Source organism: Muntiacus reevesi, chromosome 18 (assembly GCF_963930625.1).
Source record: "Muntiacus reevesi chromosome 18, mMunRee1.1, whole genome shotgun sequence".
In the NCBI taxonomy this organism is placed as follows: Eukaryota; Metazoa; Chordata; class Mammalia; order Artiodactyla; family Cervidae; genus Muntiacus; species Muntiacus reevesi.
This window is the reverse complement of record NC_089266.1, coordinates 19165074-19185344: the sequence shown is the minus strand read 5'-3', so window position 1 is coordinate 19185344 and position 20271 is coordinate 19165074. Positions and strand designations below refer to the sequence as shown.

Genomic DNA, 20271 nt, shown 5'->3' with positions numbered 1-20271 from the left:
TGTGGGCCAAGCAACATGGGTGACTTGACAGAAATGTATGACATCAAGAAGCTGAATCAGGCACTTCCTGGTGGTCCAGTGGTTAAGTATCCGCCTCCCAATGTAGGGGACACAAGTTCGATCCCTGGTGTGGAGCTAAGATTCCCCCTTGCAATGAGGCAACTGAGTCTGAGTGCTCTGGAGCCTCTGTGTCACAACTAAGATCGGATACAGCCAGAAAGTAGATACAGTTTTAAAAAGCTGAATCAAACATTTAAGGTCTCTGGGGATTAGCCCCTTTGTTAAAGCTCTGAAGAGTCCCTCAACTCGGATAACTGGCCGACAGCCAGTTCCCCGCACAGCGTGAGCCTGGCTCTCTCCCCTCAGCTCACCTCTCTGTCTCTCTGGTGGGCTTGTTCCTCTCCCCTCGCAGCTGCTGGCTGTTGCTCCCCGGGCACCGTCACCCTCTTGGGGCTCTGGCTGCTGTTTCTTGCTGATCACCCAAGGCCCTCCTGAGGCCAAGGTCTCCCCTAGTGCCAGTCTCCTGTGCAGATGGAATCTGGAATCTGTCCCGTGTGGATCTGTCTCCTAAGACACCAACCTGCTGCACCTGCCTCTTCACAGCCTTCTCCGCCCTCCAGCCTCCTCCCGCCTCTGCCTTCCCAGCACCAGCTATTAGGCCCTCAGTAAAAGCATCAGAAACGTCACTGAAATCAGATTTCCTGCTCAGAAAATGTTCATTTACATCGGATCTTACCTCCACAAAAACAACTTGAAAGGGTGGCTTTTCCATTCCCTCTGTACATTCAAGTTGTAGTGAAGGTACTGTCTGAAAGGAAGACTCCAGGGGAATTCCCTTGTGATTAGTTCAGTGGTTAGGACTCCAAGCTTTCACTGCCAAGGGCAAGGGTTCAATACCTGGTAGTGGATCTAAGATCCCACGAGCTGGGTGGCATGGCCAGAAAAAGAAACAAACAAAAAGACCCCAGAAGGAAGGAAAGGAACCTGTCCAACTTTACTCTGCCCCTCTGCTTCAGGTTTAGGCATTGACAGACTCATCCACCAGGGGGCAGCATCTCTCCTTTTCTGCCCTCGCCTGGGCTCTGGAACTTGGTTTTGGATGAGCTGCTTCTGAATGGGCCCCTGGTAGGAGCAAGGGGTCTTTAAAGGCCCCTTCGTCTCAGTTTTTCTTTTTTCTTTTCACACTCATTCTAAGTAGTAGGTTGTGCTTTCCCCATTTCATTCTTGTTTTTTTGGCCATGGAATCTTTTTTCTCCAGCCAGGGATGTAACCGTGCTCTGTGCAGTGGAAAACACAGTTGTAACCAGTGGACACCCAGGGAATTCCCTCTTTGTGTTATTCCTGAGGAAGAAAAGCTGGGATTTGAAATACGTGTCTTTGTGATTTCCAGTCTGAAGCCGCTCCGGGACCTCCTTTCCCCTCCCATCCCTCCTCCTGCAGACTCCTCTCCTCCCTTCAGTTATGTACTCAGGTACTCGGTTGGGATGCAGTGGACACAAGGATGTCCTCAGCTGCTTCCTAGGTGAGCTTCACCCATCCTGTACCCTCCCCTACACCAAAGCCTGAGCTGTCCTGCGGAAAGGGACCTGGAATCTCTAAGCCCCTCATTACATGCTGAGGAAATCAACGCTCCTAGGGGAAAGTGGTTTTCTAAGTCAGCCTACTTGTCAGGACAGGAGTCATGATGACTCTCAGCCCAGGGTTCAACACACCAGGCCTTGAGGGGGGCCCTATCCCTCCAGTGTCATCCCTCACATGGTCTCTGTTTTTCTCCTCTAAGAAATCCCTCTTCCCCAAGGCCTGAAGGTTCAGGATTACCCAGACCTTTCCTGGAAGTGCAGGGTTTTATAGGTATCCCTCCCAAGCCCCAAGGTGTCAGGGACCTCAGACCAGGAAACTCTCAGCTAAGGCCAGGTGCTTGGTTCCCACACTCAAGGAAACCCTTGAATACATTTAGTCAATCCATCATGTAGTCAGGAATCATGGAGGGTTTCATGATTGCCTACTGTGTGGCAGGCACAGCGCTGGGCACTGCGGAGCTGTGGCTGAGAAGAACCAGCTTCTGGGCTCAGCACTTAGTCTGGTGGGGAGACAGCTCTGAGGAAGAACCTCCACTCAGCAGCTGAATCTGACCCAGGTAAGGGAGCCAATGGGAGGAAGCAGGTAGGTCCCAGCTAGTCTATCCTTCTGTCTGGGATGCTTCCTTGCCTCCTGGCCACTTAATCTTGCCTCTGATGTCACCACCGAAGAGGCCTTCATGAGCAACCCCTCCTCCGTGTAAAGTAGCTCTCCCTCCAGTCACTCTCCAGCACATTTCCCTGTTTATTTTCCTCGATGGCTTATGTCACTATCTGAAATGACCCTCTAGAGTCACTGTCTGTCTCTCCCTACTCCTCATTATAATGTCCACTCTATGAGAGCAGGTCCTTATCCATTTCACTGCGGCCTTCAGATTGGCAAGCACTCCATCCATGAATGCTCAAAGTAAGAATGTTCTTGAGCATTGTGAATCCTCCAATGTACTAGGACCTGGGCTGTGGTCTTGTGGAGAGAAAGGGCTGAAGAACTGAGGCTGCCAGTATCAACAATGGTGGCTAATGGAGGAAGGCTCCCTGGGCCCCAGGCTGGTTGTGGAAATGGGAACTGGAGTTCCCATTTTAAAGGAGACTGGACTGGTATAGGCTCTCAGACTGGTGTTGCCCTGACAAACTGGGCCCCTTCCTTCACCCCCGCCTTGCCCCACCTCCTCCTTCCCATTTGTTCATCAACACCTTTCTGGGCAAAGGCAAAGGATGAAGGGTGGAGTGAGACTGCCAGTTTCAACTCCCTTATCAGATTATCAAGTTATAATTTCCCTCCTGTGTGAGACCCAGGAGATGTAGGAGAAATGTCAAAGAAGTTTCAAAGATTGTGGAAGAAACACAAAACAATGTGTCTGTTTTCAGTTTTCATGTGTTCTCTTTTCCTGTGTTCTCTGTTTCTCTTTGTGTTTTTGGTTTCACAACCATTTTATCCAAGCCAAGTTTGGCCAATTTTTAGCTAAGTGATCTTGGACAAGTTGCTTCACCTTTCTGTGGCTTGCTGTCCTCTTTTAAGAGTAACTATACTTACTATATGGTATGAGTTGTATATTTAAAAAGGAGAAGTATTGGGGATTCCCTGGTTGTCCAGTGGTTAGGACTCTGCACTTTCACTGCTGAGGGTGAGGGTTCTATCCCTCTTTGGTCACAGAATTAAGTTCTTGCAAGCTTCAAGGCCAAAAATAATTTTTTTTAAAAGAAAGGAAAGAATAAAAGGAAAAGTATGCAAAGTTCCTTGACCACAGCTTAGCATACAGTGGCTACTTAAATGGGCCAATCATTCCCAACCTTCTGGTCTGTGCTGTCTTCCCCTCTGCTAATTCAGTTCCTTCCCTGTTCCTTAGCTCCTGTTGCATCCTGCCAGCCCCCAACATAGGGGGTGTAACAAGCTAATTACTTAAGGTCTTGATCTCTTAAGGGATTTGGGGAAGCTCCCTGCATAGTTAAGGGAAACCAGGTGGCTGGTTTGTAGCAGGAAGGGGAAGAGGAGGTGGCAAGGCAGGCTGGTGCTAAACAGATGGAAGCTGGTGGGTAGGAAGGGCTAAGCCCTCCGGTCTGGCAATGGCTTCCCTCTCCTTTTCTTTTTCTTTCTTCCTTTTTTTTTTTTTTTTTTTTTTTGTGATCTTTGCTTCATCAGCTTTTAGTTGTGGCATGCAAACTCTAAGTTACAAGATGTGGGATCTAGCCATGACCAGGGATCAAACCCGGGTACCCTGTGTTGAGAGGGCAGAGTCTTAGCCACTGGACCACCAGGGAAGTCCCCACCCTCCTCTTTTCTAATCACCCTTACAGACAGTTTTCTAAAAAGTTAATACTGTGATGCATAATAAATGCAGGAATCCGGCTTCCTTGTAAAAATGGAAAAGTATAGTTAAACTTTGCTTCTCCTTTGATCCCCTTCTCCACAGTCAGTTTTACCTTTCTCCCTGCAGGTAATCACTGTTAGCCCTTGGTCACACTGCTCCTTTGTGACATCTCCTCTTCAGTGCTGCCCAGATTAAATTAGGCTATAGTGACTGGGAAGATGTCACACAGTGCTGTCCACCTCCCAGCCAGTCCTACACAGGACTCATTAATTTCTGGAAACCTTTCCAGGAGCTTCTAGTTGATACTTTCTCTCCCTCCTCTGAAGTCCTGCTGCTGCTAAGTCACTTAAGTCGTGTCCAACTCTGTGTGACCCCATAGACGGCAGCCCACCAGGCTCCCCTGTCCCTGGGATTCTCCAGGCAAGAACACTGGAGTGGTTGCCATTTCCTTCTCCAATGCATGGAAGTGAAAAGTGAAAGTGAAGTTGCTCAGTCGTGTCCAACTCTTAGCGACCTCATGGACTGCAGCCTACCAGGCTCCTCTGTTCATGGGATTTTCCAGGCAAGAATACTGGAGTGGGGTGCCATTGCCTTCTCCGTCTGAAGTCCTACACATGCTTATCTCACGATTTACAAAGTCCCAGTGTTCCCTGTCAGTGACAAGTCTTGTCTCCCTCGCTAGAGTAGAAGCCCTCTGAGGCCACGCGTTTGTGGTCTGCACATTCGCTGTGTCTTCATAGTTTCTTTGGCTCATGCAGTGCAAACTGAATGAATGAAGTCAGTAAACACTCTGTGAAGAATTCTGCCTTTATCGATTTGAACAAGGTGGGGTCTGCTATGGCAGGCACTCTGACCAGAAACTGGGGGAATTCTGCTAATAATCTTCCTGATTAGAGAGACTGAATAGGTAAGTGGTGAGGGGCTGAGGTACTGGATTCAGAGGTATCCTTGCTCAGCCATTTACTAGCTATGTGTGACGTTGGGGGCTTTCTAGGTGGCCCAGTGGTAAAGAATCTGCTTGCCAATGCAGAAGACTCAGGAGACGAGGGTTCCATCCCTGGGTTGAGAAGATCCCCTGGAGAAGGAAATGGCAACCCACTCCAGTATTCTTGTCTGGAAAATTCCATAGACAGAGAAACCTGGCAGGCCACAGTCCATGGGGTGGCAAAGAGTTGGACTTGACTGAGCACGCACGCTCGGCATTAGACAAGTCATTGAGCCCTTCAGGGCTTTCTTCACCTGTGTAGCGAGACCACACCAGTTCCTACCTCCTGGGCTGTTATGAGGATCAATAGGGGTAATAGGTTTAGACTATTTTATGGGGTTCCAGGTTCACACAGGTTAGAACATTGAATTAGGAAAGATAAAGGAGGAAGACTTGTCAACATCTCTCGAGTAGACCCTGGCAGAGGAAGCGCACACGTAGGGTGAATATCTCTGCCTGTGTGAGGGGCATGTGGGAGTATTGAGAGTATTATGCTCTTCACCTCTCCTCCCTAGCCAAACGCTGCCACCCCCTTTCCACCTTCCATTCCGGGTTAATCCCGAGTTTAATTGCAAATACAGGCAATGGTAGAAAAGATCAAATAAAACGGTCACCAATTGATCAGAGTGGGGATTACAGTGGGGACCCGGGTGCAATCCGCGGAACTCCACGCTCCGCCCCGCCTCGCTGCCGCAGGGCCGCTGATTGGCCCATGCCACGTGACGTCACATTCGGGTTTTAAGGCCGAGTGCCCCTGTCAGCTCCGCAGTGCCCGCGCGCTGGAGACCGGCGTGGAGACTAGCGGGGCTGGCCTGGAGGGGAACGGGGAGAGCGCGGCTTACGGGAGGTAAAGGCGCTCCTCAGGCCGAGCCGAGGCGGTCTGGGCACGGGGCCCGGGGATCTGGAGTCGGCGATCGGAGGAAGGCGGGCAGCGGCGTGTCGCGGGGCAGTGGGGAGGGGGTCTCAGTGTAAGGAGGGGCGTGTCAACCGTGGGGTTGTGGAAGGCGAGTGGGAGTGGGCCTTTCTCTCCGATTTCAGCACCCGCACCTTGATTCTTAATTTCGGGTCACTGCCTCCCAGATGCAGGTTCCCCCGAGGATTCTCTCCTGGGAGCTGGGGTCGCGGTGCCTGCTGCCATACCGCAAGCGCGGAAGCTGACTGTCCCCCATCCAGGCCTCTCTCTCCAACCTCAGTGTCCCAGTGTCCCAGGGGTTTCTCTCAGTCTCATCACCCCTGTCATGGCCCCCAGGGTACGGGGGAGAGCCTCTGTTATACCTGCTGCTGCTTAAAAGAAAACACACACACACACGAAAACAAATTTTTAAAAAGAAATTTTAAAAAGTGGGTTGCTGATTTAGGACGTGATCAAGAAGTTGTAAATTTCATGTTTGTTATTTAACATCGATCCTCCTGTTTTCTTCCATGACCTTTCCCTGTTCAGATAACCCAGCTGTGATCCCCAAAGCCTGCAGTTTCAAGGTTTCCTCCCTGCCTCTTCTGTGAGCCCCAAGACCTGCATCTTAGCTAGAGTTCAACATGGGGAACCATTTGACTGAGATGGCGCCCACCACCTCCTTCTTGCCCCACTTCCAGGCCCTGCATGTTGTGGTCATTGGGCTGGACTCAGCTGGAAAGACCTCCCTTCTTTACCGCCTCAAGTTCAAAGAGTTTGTCCAGAGCGTCCCCACCAAAGGCTTCAACACAGAGAAGATCCGGGTGCCCCTGGGGGGGTCCCGTGGCATCACCTTCCAAGTGTGGGATGTCGGGGGGCAGGAGAAGCTTCGACCGCTGTGGCGCTCCTACACACGCCGGACAGATGGCCTGGTGTTTGTGGTGGATGCTGCTGAGGCTGAGCGGCTGGAGGAGGCCAAGGTGGAGCTCCACCGTATCAGCCGGGCCTCGGACAACCAGGGGGTGCCTGTGCTGGTCCTGGCCAACAAGCAGGATCAGCCCGGGGCACTGAGCGCCGCTGAGGTGGAGAAGAGGCTGGCGGTCCGGGAGCTGGCTACTGCCACACTCACCTACGTGCAGGGCTGCAGTGCTGTGGACGGGCTGGGCCTGCAGCCAGGCCTGGAGCGCCTGTATGAGATGATCCTCAAGAGGAAGAAGGCTGCCCGGGCAGGCAAGAAGCGACGGTGACCTGGGCAGGCAAGAAGCGACGGTGACCTGAGGCTGCCCCTCCTCACCAATAGGGGTCTGCACACTTGGACAGCCAGGCGGAAGGACCTGTCCGCCTCAATGGAGGACCAATAAGCACAACAGGGGTCCTGTTTGGGGGCAGCACGGGATGGGTGACGGGAGATGGGATGTGTTCTCACATCTCTCCCTCATCCTCACTTCTGGGGAAGTGGAGGCTGCAGGACTGTGGAGGCTTAAATGTAAACTGACTCTACCTCGACCCTGTTTCCTGTTTTTCTTCTCTGGCTTTTTGATTAGATGTGTTTAGGGGCAAAGGAAATTTGCTTGGAGGATGCATATGGAATAAATGAGAACTAGCTCTTGGCTCCCCCCCACCCCCAACTGAGGGGTGTCCCTAGGTTGCTCTTCTAGGGGTGCCAGTCATAATTGTCTATATTTTTGTGTTTGTATGAAAGTGCCAAGAATCCCCCCTTTGTAGACTTACAACCGTTTTTATAAGCCATGTATGTCCTCTGTATAATTATTAACTATTTTTTAGCGTTTGCCTATAAGTTATTAAAGACTGATGATGCTGTAGCTCTAACCTTGGTTTGGCATTTTCCTTTCGTTACCTTGCCTCAGGGATAGTCCAAGATTTCCAGATGGGCAGGCAGGGGTGGGGAGGAGGGACTTATCTTGAAGCTGGATTTGCAAAGCAAGCCCTTTTCTAAAAAATTAGATTGTGTGTTCATGGGGCAGCTGGTGGGGATTAGAGAGAGTTGAAGTAACTCCATGTTATTGCCTGATCTATGGATAGAAGAGCCTGGTGTGCTACAGTTCGTGGGGTTGCACACACACACACATACACACATCACATCACATTGCTTAATCCCTTTCTTCCCTCATCCTCTGGCTCTTATTTACTCTTACTTGATACTAACTGGCCCCTTACAGGCATTAAAAAAAATATATCATTTTTGGCTGTGCCGGGTCTTTGTTGCTGTGTGCGGGCTTTTGGCTTTCTCTAGTTACAGTGAGTGGGGGCTACGCGTCATTGAAGCGCACAGGCTTCTCATTGCTGTGGCTTCTCTTGTGGCGCACTGGCTCTAGGGTGTGTGAGCACAGTAGTTGTGCTACATGGGCTTAGTTGCCCCAAGGCATGTGGAATCTTCCCGGACCAGTTATCCAGCCTGTGTCTCCTGCATTGGCAGATAGGTTCTTTACCACTGGACTGTCAGGAAAGTCCCCTTGCAGATTTAACTTCAAGTTTTGCAGGTGTTCCTATGTTCTTGCCCTTGGGGCCACCTCTTAGGTCTGTATAGGTAAATCCTCAAAGGGCCTTCTGTCCCACCCCCAGCACTCAAGTGGTTAGTCTGATTTCCTCCCCCAACCCAGCACACACCTTGGGGGATGTGCTGAGAATGGAAAGTAATTTCCTCCTGGCCTGAAGCCACCTCTATGTGCTCAATTCTGCTGACTGCAGCTCACTGGCAGCAATGGCAGTGACTGGTGCTGGGGAGGCTTGTGCTGGATTGAGCCAGCCTGGCACCTGTGACTAAGCCCTGAGTCGTCCAGCTCTGGGAATGGTAGCTATTCCCACGAGAGGGGAAATCTAGTAGCTGTTTGAGCCAGGTGGGAGTGAGGACTGCTGGATATTGATGTAGGCCACCAATGTTAGCAATGATGGAAAGAATAAAATGTTGATGTCGTGAGGGCCTGCTCAGACTCTTAAGGCCACCCCCTCCTCACCAGCAGGAGGGCCAGCTGTGTCTGAGGACAATTAGATCCTCCTAATCTGAGTGGGAGTTGTAAGTAAAAGCCAAACACCATCAGTTCTTTCCAATCCCTCAGTCTTGCTGCCACCCTTTGTGCCAACAAGGGCTCCCAAGAGCCACTTCAGAGTCCTGGCTCCAGAATCAAATGAAAGAACCTGGGGACGGAGGGGAGGTGCTGGCAACCCCAACCTGGGGGAGCCTTCCTAAGGAACTCCTTTCTTCCTAGCCAGTTGGCAGAAGCGGAATTTCGCTGAGTTGGGGCCAATTCAGATTTGCTAAACTTGTGCACCGTCCCTCCCCCAGCCCTCAAGGTGCCTGGTAGGATGGGGGTGGGTGTGCATCCATCCGGAAGGGTGCCCAAGTCTGCGTCAGCACTGGGGCCTGCTGGGCAGAGCTGCTGGACTGGTTCTGCTGGGGACACGTGCTACCTGGCCCCCGTCCACACACACCTGTGATTCATCTGTCCCAGTCCTCGGGGCAGAGTCCTCTCCTGCAGCCCAAGAGCAGGCTGGGGAGGCCCTGGCTGGAAGGACCCTAAGCTCTTGCTGGGAGATCTTTCTTCCCCATTCCACCCCAATCCTCTCTTCTGTCTTAAAATCTCCAAGGATCTGTTCTCTCCATTTTTGGTCGCCTGTGGGACTGAGGTCTCTGGATTTGGGGGACTATGTTAAAGAACCTGCTTGCCGATGCAGGAGACATAAGAGAAGGGTTCTGTCCCTGGGTCGGGAAGATGTCCTGGAGGAGGGCATGGCAACCCACTCCAGTATTCTTGCCTGGAGAATCCCAGGGACAGAGGAACCTGGCAGGCTACAGTCTACAGGGTTGCAAAGAACCGGACATGACTGAGCGACAGCATGCATGCAACATAATGCGGAGGTGCTCCCCCATCTCTAGCGGAGAGGCCTCTACAGTGCCAGCTCTACGGCTCTGCCAACTATCCTCCCTCCCCATCTTATTAGATTGTCTTCTGCTCCCCCCACTGCCCCACCATGCTCCAGCCCTGGGGAAGGGTCATGGTCCCCAGCAGACCTGTGAATGTCCCAGCTCTTCCCCACAGCCCTGTGCCCTGACCACCTGGGGGGTGGAGGGAGAGGATACTGGCGACAAGTGACAGTGAAATGGGGAAGCCAGTGGCTCTGAAGGGGTTGTAGGGAGAAGGTAGCACTGGGGTATTCTGACTAGAAAGCTACATTCTGGCTGGGTGGGGATCCAGAGCTTTGAAATAATCCTTCTGCCTTAGTCCATCAAAGGGACAGAAAGGTGGGAGGGAGGTGATCACCTCAGGGATTCTGTGTGTTGAACTCTGGGCCAGCTGGCTTGGGATGGGAGTGGGATCAGGATTGAGGGTATTTGTCTCAGCTTCTTTATAAATCTTCTTTAAAAAAAAAATTATTTATTTATTATTTTTGGCTGTGCTGGGCCTTTCTTGCTGTGCTCGGGCTTTCTCTCGTCACAGCAAGCAGGGGCTGCTCTCTAGTTGCAGTATGCAGGCTTCTCATTGCGGTGGCGTCTCTTGTCGTGGAAGATGGGCTCTAGGGTGTGCGGGCTTCAGTAATTGTGGTGCATGGGCTCAGTTGCCCCGAGGCATGTGGAATCTTCCCCGACTAGGGATGGAACCCGAGTCCCCTGCCTTGGCAGGCGGATTCCCAACCACTGGAGCACGAGGGAAGCCCAGGAGAATTTCTTTGAGTCCCTGAATAGGTACTGAGGGAGAGGATCCCTCAGGGCCGAGGATGTCCAGGGGCCAGGAGTGGAGGTCAGGGACTGACTGCATGTGAGATGAAATTGAAGGAAATCAGCGGACCCAGCATTGGGGTTCCCTTCGGAACTGCAAGCCCCTGCCCCAGCCACCTCGTCTCGCACAGTTTGGATGGTAAAATCCAGGTGGAGGGCGTTTTCTCTGGGTGCCCTGTGCTTCCCCAAAGCCCTCATGAGGGCAAAGATGGCAGTGGTCTCTCACCTTTCCATTCCCCCGCCTGTCCCCTCATGCTGCGTGTGCTCAAGGCAAAGAAAAAGTAGCAAAAAGAGGGGCTTCCCTGGTGGCCCAGGGGTTAGGACTCTGTGCTTCCACTGCAGAGGGCATGGGTTCGATCCCTGGTCAGGGAACTAAGAAAGACCCTGAATGCTGCTTGGCGAGACCAAAACAAGGAAAGGAAAAAAGTAGCAAAAAGGGAGGAAAGAATTCCTTAAGCAGGCAGTGAGTTGCCAGAGGATAAAGCTACTTAGTGGTGTGTCCAGATCCTTCCTCTCAGGCTGGCTTTTTGGATTCTCTCGGCAGACAACAGGAGATAGGAGACAGGGAGCAAGTCCAGGACCTCAGAGCTCTTTCCCTCCCTCCCTGCCTTGATTAGATTAGGGGCCAGCTTTCCGCTCCCCCACTCCCCTTCCTGAAGAGCGGGGACTTTATCTTCAAAGCCCAGCAGAGCTCTGGCCTCAAATCTGGCCAGAAGTCCCCACCCTCCTTTCGCATTGACCTTGCATCATGCCAAGTCTTTCTGGAGATGGACACCTCCACCATGGCCTGGGAAGCAATGAGTTCCACTGAAGAACTAGGAGTACACAGGACAGCCTGTTCCCTAACGCGGACCTTTTCTGAATGGAGGCCAGGGAAGGGGAGGGAGTGAAGGCAGTAAGGAAGGCCCAGGCCACCAATGGGCTATGGGATGGGCAGTCTGTATGTAGCCACCCATCATTTCCAAGGCCATCTGCAGGACCTGGCTGGGGAGTTTGCGGATGGGTGTCATGGAAACTCTTCCCCAAGCTAAGACAGAGGAGGGTGTTTGTTCATCCCTCCTTCCTTTAAAAAATGTGTTTGTTGTTTTTTTTAAACTGCTCTTCCCTGCCTCTCTTGATTACCAAAGTTATAGGTTTTTGTTATGAAACTTAGAAAATGGAACACGCCATCGTCTAAACTTCAGAGCTAGCTAAACATTTTGAACAGATTTTTATATATAATCTTTCACATATATATATGACACATATGGGATTATCTCAGGCATATTGTTGTTCAGGTTATATCTTGGGCATAATTCAATGTCAGGACATATGGATTTTTCTCATTCTTTTTGATGACTACATGAGATTCCATCGTATGAATGGACCTTCATTTATGAATTAAATCCACAGTGTGTCTCCAGCAATGAACTTCCTTGTATATATTTCTTTGTACACTTGGGGATTTCCTGTAAGATGATTCCTAGAAGTAGAACTGCTGTGTCAAAGGGTACACTTATTTCAAATTTTTCTAGATAGTGACCAAGTATGTGTGTGTGCCCTTAGAGAGTGTTTGAGTGTGTGTGTTGGTGGAGAATTTAAACCAGCCTTCTGGTCCTCCAACCTCAGATTTTAAGGCCTCTTTAAGCTGCAGGGTATGTGTGTGTGTGCCTGAGCAGGTGGGAGGGGTGGAGGGATGGGGGTGGGGGATTGAGGGTGGGAAGTTGGGGGGTTGGGGGGTGGGGAGTGGGAGGGGTGGAAGCGGATAGACTTCACAGTGCTCTTGCTTTATGGGAGGTAAGAAATACAATCACCAGCGAAGGTAGAGGATTTGCAGGCCTGAGGATTGAGTTCCACCCAGGGGTGCTTGGCTGATGATGGAGGTGGGCAGATGGTGAGGACACCCTAAGCACCCAGCTCCTCACAAGCGGCAGGCAGAGTGGGCGAAACAGTTCCTGAAATAAATCCCTGGGACTTGGCCCAGGGAGGGAGTGAGGCTGAGATAGGAGCGCATGCTCTGAAGGGAATGTGAACAGATTTGAGCTTGAAGGAGGGCAGCTGGGGTCCAGGACCTCCCCCTACTACCCTATAGGACCCCCCACCAGCCGCTATAACTCAGGGGCTCCCAGAACCAGAACCCGGAAGCCAAAGTGTGAAGTATCAGATCTCTCAGCTACCCTGGGCTGTTTGGGACTGCATCTCTAGTTCATTCAGGTCTCTGCGCTAATCCGGGTCTCTGCCCCTCCTGGATAGAGTGGTGTGATGGTGAAGAGGGAGAGGAAGGAGGGTTTATCTCTTTAGCACCTCCCATCCCCCTCGTAATAAATCTGGTGAAAAGATTGGTGGAGTAGGGTGGGGCTGACAGCTGGTTTTAAAGATTGCTGAAAGTGAGGTTTTGTGCTTTTGATTGTGTTTGTTTTTATAAGATCATGCCCTGCTTTCCATCCCAGATGCTGACTCTTATCCCTCAGGAAAGAGAAGGCATAAGTGCTTGCTCATTCCCTGGAACTCTCCCAGTGTAATGGGGGAGGAATGGAGCCACCGGTTGGACCAGGCAGCACCTCAGAAAGTAACCCACGAAGCAAGACTTCTGTGACCTTGACCAAGTCATTTCTTGTCCCCTGACCTCAGTTTACCCGTCTGTAAAGGGAGGGGATTGAATACATAATTATCTTTTCTGGTTTTCTTTCTCTGGTCCTGAGTAGGAGATGGGCATGGGGAACTCCTTAATGATCTTTCTGTCTTCCTCTTATCTCTTGTTGAAATGACCTTGTTTTGCTTTTAAGTTTGTTTACTGTCTGCCTTCATCTCCAGGCTGTACAGGACAGCCTTCCTCCATTTTGCACACCGCTATATCCCCAGGACAATGGCAGGCACACTCATAAGTGTGGTGGGTGATCACCTTGTATCTGTGGAATGCGGGGTGTCCACCCAAGGGTTGGAGGGTTGGGGTGTCACCTCAGTGAGGAATCTGTTTTAGTCTATAAATGCTAATAGCATTCAGGAAAGATACTATCAAATAAGGTTAGGGAGTTTATCTGGGAGGGTTTCCTGGAGGAGGTGAGGAAAAGCAGCAGATTTAGAACTGGAATTAAGTATTCTGATTAAGTAGGGGCTTGGAGGACCATGGGATTGGAAGTATTTTCTTGGTCCTACCTACTGCTCAGGAGGCAAGACCTGAGGTTGAGGTTTAACAGACAGTTTCGTTCCTCCCTTTCCGGGAATGAGTTACCTGGCCTGGGATGCTGCCTAGAGTCTGTTCACCAGTCCCCTCCCCCAGCTCCTCCCAAGGTCACCCCAGGATAGTCAAACTGTATCTAGATCCCATTATCTGCCTCGGCACTCCAGAGGAGCCCAGTGTAGGGCAGGAGATAGGAAAGGGACTCCCAAGTTCTAGACTTGTGATATCCAATATGGCAGCCACCAGCCATACATGGCCACTGAGCAGGGGAAATGTAACTGCTCTGAGACCTGTAAATGTGAAATATACAACAGATTTTGAAGACTCAGTATGAAAAAAGAATGTATACATCTCATAAATACTTTTTTATATAGATATGTTGAGTTTTTGAATATAGTGAGTTAAAATGCTTCATTAAAATTAGTTTCATCTGCTTCATTTTACCTTTAAAAAGTGTGGCTCCCAGAAATTCTTAAATTACATATATTGTTCATATTCAATTTCTTTTAAAAATATTGTTACTATTTAAAAGTTATGTATTTATTCAGTGTTGGGTCTTAGTTGCAGCATTCAAACTTCTTAGTTGTGGCATGTGGGATCTACTTCCATGACCAAGAATTGAACCTGTGCCCTCTGCAGTGGACGTTCTGAGTCCTAACCACTGGACCATCAGGGAATTCCCTCAATTTAATTGAAAACACCTTATCAAACTATGATTCTCACTGATTCAAACCTGATTACTTCGCAGGTGATTTTATAGCTTCAATCAGGGTGTGTTCATGCTATAAACCATCTCTTTAACTCTCTGTTTGCTGATGGGGCCCACTTAACTAGAATCCACAGAAAATTCCTAACCTGATTTTACTCAGTAGCTTTTGACCTTTCATCATACTGCTGAGATAGTAGCAACAGTGTTGATAGACTGAAGTTTCATCATCTTCCCATCCCTTGCTGCCTTCCTCAGCCCAGCCCTCTCCCAACCCCTGAAAGGTGCTGGATCAGAAAGAGAGCTCAGGCAGGAGCTACTGAAGGGGAAGATGCCAGTTGGGGGGTCTGGATTATCTGCTCCTGAGTTTGCACAAACATTTGCAGGTGGCCTGAATGTGTGTGTATGTGTAGTGGGAGAGGTCAGTTCTACAACAAAACCCTCCACCCTCTTGTCTCCCACCCAGAGCATCAGTCCAATCAATCACTCATTCTTTCAAAAAATCGCCTATAATATCTTAAGGTTTAGTTTTATTGTGCACAGATACACCTTCCTTGGCACTGGAGCTAAAGGTATAATCTGTACTCAGAGACGTTCTAGATCCTCACTGCAGAGTCTGAGACAGGGATTCAGAGGCGCAAGGTTTATTGAGGGCAAAGTCTCAGGAGAAGAGGAGGGAGGGAAGCAGGATGGGGCAGGAGAGGGGCTCAGCAAAAGCCCCCTCTCACAGCTGGACTGGACTGATTTGGACTTCATCCAGCAGGAAAGCTCTGGAAGGAGCCTGAAACCACAGAGAGGAGCCCCCTGAGGCAGGGAAGCTGGTCTTTGGTACACTTCCCCCATCCCATCAGTCAGTCAATAGGCTGCTGACTGCTCAGGTCTCCAGAGAAGAGGCCACCACAAATGGTTGGAGTCATTGGAACCAGCACTCACAGCCAGTAGAGGGGCCTGGGCGGGGCATCAAGGCATCCACTCAGGGTGTAGACGGAGAGGAGAAGTCGCTGACCTGGGCACGCCAGAGCCCTGATTGCTGCCTGTGTTTGGCAATCCCATCCTCTTTCTACTCTCCCTCTGGGTCTCAACCTCAGCCCTTATCTGCCCTCGTCCCGTCTTGTTTCTCTCTCTGTTTCTTGGTCCCTCCCCACCCCCGGCATCCTTGGTTCCTGCCTCTGAGCTGCCCTTTCTCTTCTGAAACTCAGAATGAAAAGCTGAGTTTCTTTGAAAGCCTCCAGGAAGTTGGGATACTGGGTTGCCCATGTGGACCTCTTTCCTTGTCAATGGGTCAGTTGAACCCTACTGTTCCCCTAGAGAGAAAACTTTGGGGGCCCAGGGGACATTTGACTCAAATCCCTTCTGTTGCATGCTTCCTTTACTAGGTGTACCCATCCCCACCTCCTCTCTTGGAACAAGGACACTTCAGGAGAAATTCATTCTCAAGGCTTGACTCCTACTTAAACATCACAGGATACATTCTCTGGAAGGAAAGGGTGGAATCTGGGCTGGCTTCCTTAAAAACTTCAGCACTGGAAAGACACCTCCTTTCCTTGTCCCCTCTCAAATTCAAACAGAGACTGGGAGAAAGGAAGAGATGATTATTTCTGGTCAGAGGCTGGGGGATGGATGGACTGACCTCTGAAACTCACTTTTCTCTGGCACAGCCCTGTTTGTAGAGATGCCAGAATTCTCATCAAAAAAGCAATGGAGAGAAAAAGAAAGAATTCCCTGAGGGCATTTGGTTGTGTTTTCATACCCCAAATCACACAGAGGGATGCGGTGTCATGCGCTCCATAACCCTCCTGTCTCTAGCATGTGGATTTCCTGTGGTTTGTCACACACACACACACACACACACACACACCCCTTGTTGAAACCAGGACTGCTGGTTCCAGGGAAGGGAGTGAGGAAGCAGCTGCGGACAGATGTGGGTGGCCACATACTTCTCCCTCTGGGAGGTGACACTTCCACTACACCTCCACAGGTTTCATCTGAACCTCACCCTAGACCTGGCCCTGTGTGTCAGGGTGGGCAGGAGGGATGGAGGAGGTGGGCTGGCCCTCTGCCAACAAGGAAAACATTCTTAACAGGCCCTTGAACTGTCAGCAAATCAATTCTTCCAAGGACCAAATCTGGAGGAAACTCAGCTTAAAAAACAGCAGCAGAGGGACTTCCCTGGAGGTCCAGTGGTTAAGACTCTGAGCTTTCACTGCAGGGGGCATGGGAGCTAAGATCCTGCATGTCGTGAGACATGGCCAAAAAGAGGGAAAAAAAAAAAAAAAACAGCAGGGGATTAGGCCCTAGATTGCTGGGTGAATTTCAGTGAAAGTTGATAGATGGAAACACCCGGGAGGAGTTTGGGGGAGCATTCATCCTTCCTACTGTATTGACAGAAGGCAGGGTGTGGGGCCAGGATAAAGCATTGGGTCTGGATTGGGGAAAGTGACCCTGGCAGTCCAAAGCATTTGGCATCTCTGAATCAGAGGAAGGGACTGCCTGACCGGACGTGTCACCCCCATTAGGCTGGGGCTGGGGCTGTAATTGCGGTAATTCGTTGATGAATGCAATTTGCAGCTGGCTTCTCTCCCTGTGACAGGCCTCAATTAGAGCTGCCAGAGGGAGGTGAAATGGGAGGGAGAGCTGGGATGTTGTTTCCAACTGCTTCTCATGGTCCCCTCTCAGCTCGTGGTCCCACCCTGAAACAAGAGGGTTTTTTTTTGTTTGTTTGTTTGTTTGAAAAAAAAGAGATTCTTTAGGGTGATTCATTGTCCCCTTGTCTCTACGTATTAAAAACCAGAGACATCACTTTGCTGAAAAAGGTCTGTATAGTCAAAGCTATGGTTTTTCCAGTAGTCTTGTATGGATGTGAGAGTTGGACCATAAAGAAGGGTGAACACTGAATTCTGATGCTTTTGAATTGTGGTGTTGGGGAAGACTCTTGGGAGTCCCTTGGACTGCAAGAAGATGAAGCCAGTTAACCCTGAAGGAAATCAACCCTGCATATTTATTGGTAGGACTGATGCTGAGGCTGAAGTTCCAGTACTTTGGCCACCTAATGTGGAGAGCACACTCATTGGAAAAGACCCTGATGCTGGGGAAGATTGAAGGCAAAAGAACAGAGTGGCAGAGATGAGATGGTTAGATAGCATCACCGACTCAATGGACATGAATTTGAGCAACCTCATGTCCATTGAGTCTGTGATGCCATCCAACCATCTCATCCTCTGTCGTCCTCTGCCTTCAATCTTTCCCAGCATCAGGGTCTTTTCCAAAGAGTTGGCTCTTTGCATCAGGTGGAAAGTATTGCACCAGGTGCTGAGGGATTTGAAAATAAATGTGACATGGAAACTCTCCTCTGGGAGATAGTGGAGGACAGAGGAAACTGGTATGCTATAGTCCATGGGGTCGCAGAGTTGGACACAATTGAATAATTGTCCCCAACCACCAAACTTATCTCCAGAAATATAATTTCAGAACAAGTGGTGATAGGTGGAGAGAGAGAAAGATATAAAATGAAAGATACCTTCCTTTAGGCTGGAATGGTATGGATTTTAAAACTCAATTTTGGGATTTGCATGGTGGTCCAGTGATTAAGACTTCTCCTTCTGATGTAGGAGGTACGGGTTTGATTCCTGGTCAGGGAGCTAAGATCCTGCATGTCTCACAGCCAAAAAAAAAGCAAAACATTAAACAGAAGAAATATTGTAACAAATTCGATAAGGACTTTAAAGAATAGTCCATATCAAAAAAGAAACCTTGACGCAAAACCCCCTCAATTTTAATTTAGCTTAGTATTTTCTCATTTATTTTAGAGCTTCTAAAAGTCCTATAGGAAGGAAGACTTTTGAGCCAAAATACTTATATCTGTCTTATAGGCCCCTGTACCTCTCATTAGACAAAGGGGGAAAAAAATACAAGGTAGGATGATGGAAAGGAGAGAGAAAAATCAACTTCCCATAGATACATAATTTTAATTTCAAAAGACTGGTAGGGACACTAGAGACCATTCAGTCCAATGACTTTCAAACTGTTTAAAAAACTAACAGCAATGTTTCTTCCAACAAAATCTAACAAAGAAACTCCACGTGCAAAAAGCATCATGACTGATCCGGTGAGAGGAGAAGTGGGGGCTCTGAGTCCCCTGGACCTTCCTTCCCCTGAGTCCTGCCTCCCCTGCTTCCTGCCTCTATGACCTCCCGATGGTATCTGTGAGGATCACCATTCAGTTACAGTGACCAGCATCCTGGATCTGTTCTGTTCTAGCATCAAAACTCCCAAATCCCAAGAAATCTCCCAAACCAGGGTAAACAGAGACAACTGGTTACTCTACCTTCAGTGGAGCATAGTTAGAAAAGGGCATTACAAACCCTTTGACATAATGATGACTATACAGAGGCGAAGAGAAGGGACATGGTTTGAAGTCCTGTGGTTAGATTCCCCATGCCCAGGTGTGGCATGTGCTCAAATTCATGTCCATTGAGTCAGTGATGCTATCCAACCATCTCATCTCTGCCACTCTGTTCTTTTGCCTTCAATCTTCCCCAGCATCAGGGTCTTTTCCAATGAGTGTGCTCTCCACATTAGGTGGCCAAAGTACTGGAACTTCAGCCTCAGCATCAGTCCTACCAATAAATATGCAGGGTTGATTTCTTCAGGATTAACTGGCTTCATCTTCTTGCAGTCCAAGGGACTCCCAAGAGTCTTCCCCAACACCACAATTCAAAAGCATCAGAATTCAGTGTTCACCCTTCTTTATGGTCCAACTCTCACATCCATACAAGACTACTGGAAAAACCATAGCTTTGACTATACAGACCTTTTTCAGCAAAGTGATGTCTCTGGTTTTTAATACGTAGAGACAAGGGGACAATGAATCACCCTAAAGAATCTCTTTTTTTTTTTCAAACAAACAAACAAACAAAAAAACCCTCTTGTTTCAGGGTGGGACCACGAGCTGAGAGGGGACCATGAGAAGCAGTTGGAAACAACATCCCAGCTCTCCCTCCCATTTCACCTCTTGCCCCTCTGTCCTGTATCCCTGTGAGAGGTACAGTTATCCTCTTCCAAAATTTTCTCCTCCATCAGAGCCTTTCTTGTGAAGCCTTCCCTGATTCCTCTGGAAAGAGTTATTATGCCTTCTCTTCTAATTCTTCTTTTAGAGCATTTAATCTTGAGTCTCCCACTTGGATTGGGAGACTCTCAGTTCCATGTCACATTTATTTTCATAGCCCTCAGCACCTAATGCAATACTTTCCACCTGATGCGAAGAGCTGACTCTTTGGAAAAGACACTGATGCAGGGAAAGATTGAAGGCAGGGGACGACAGAGGATGAGACGTTGGATGGCATCACCGACTCAAAGGACACGAATTTGAACAAATTCTGGGAGATGGTGAAAGACACGGAAGCCTGGCATGCTGCAGTCAGAAATGACAGTGACTGAACAAACAGCACCTAGTGAAGTGTCTGGACTAGAGCAGTCATTCAGAAGGTGTTTTTAGATAGATGGATGGATGGATGGACAGACAGATGGATTTGGAGGATAGATGGATGGGAAGATTGATAGATGGAATGGATAGGTGGATAGAAAGATGGATAGGTGGAAGTCTGGGTGCCATATTGAAGGCTTTGGAATGGAACAATTGGGCAAATTCTAAGCAAGTTCCTCTTGGATCAATTTCCCTAATATGGCCATTTTGTTTGAATTTGACTTTTGGATTATCTAATAAACCCATATTCAGATGCAACGACTGAAGCCCAACCCAATTAAGAGTCATTTAAACTGATCATTTTTTTGGATTACTTGTGTCATTGCTTTTCTGTACGAAAAGTTACAATTTAACTACACAAATACGATATTTGATGAAAATACCTCAAATAGGCAGCTGATGGCAGTGACGAAGAGTATCTGAAA

At 49.2% G+C, this 20271-nt stretch overlaps 1 protein-coding gene across 1 annotated transcript; it reads left to right on the top strand.

The window, feature by feature from the left end:
- Positions 1-5643: 5643 nt before the first annotated feature.
- ARL4D (ADP ribosylation factor like GTPase 4D) lies at positions 5644-7033 on the top strand. Its single transcript, XM_065909762.1, has 2 exons — positions 5644-5718; positions 6313-7033. Exon 2 carries the CDS (start codon positions 6408-6410, stop codon positions 7008-7010), a length of 603 nt encoding a protein of 200 aa, XP_065765834.1. The 5' UTR covers positions 5644-5718; positions 6313-6407; the 3' UTR covers positions 7011-7033.
- Positions 7034-20271: the final 13238 nt, after the last annotated feature.

Bases quoted from the DNA above. Each gene is read 5' to 3' on its own strand.
- ARL4D (XM_065909762.1), top strand. From the start codon at position 6,408: ATGGGGAACCATTTGACTGAGATGGCGCCCACCACCTCCTTCTTGCCC.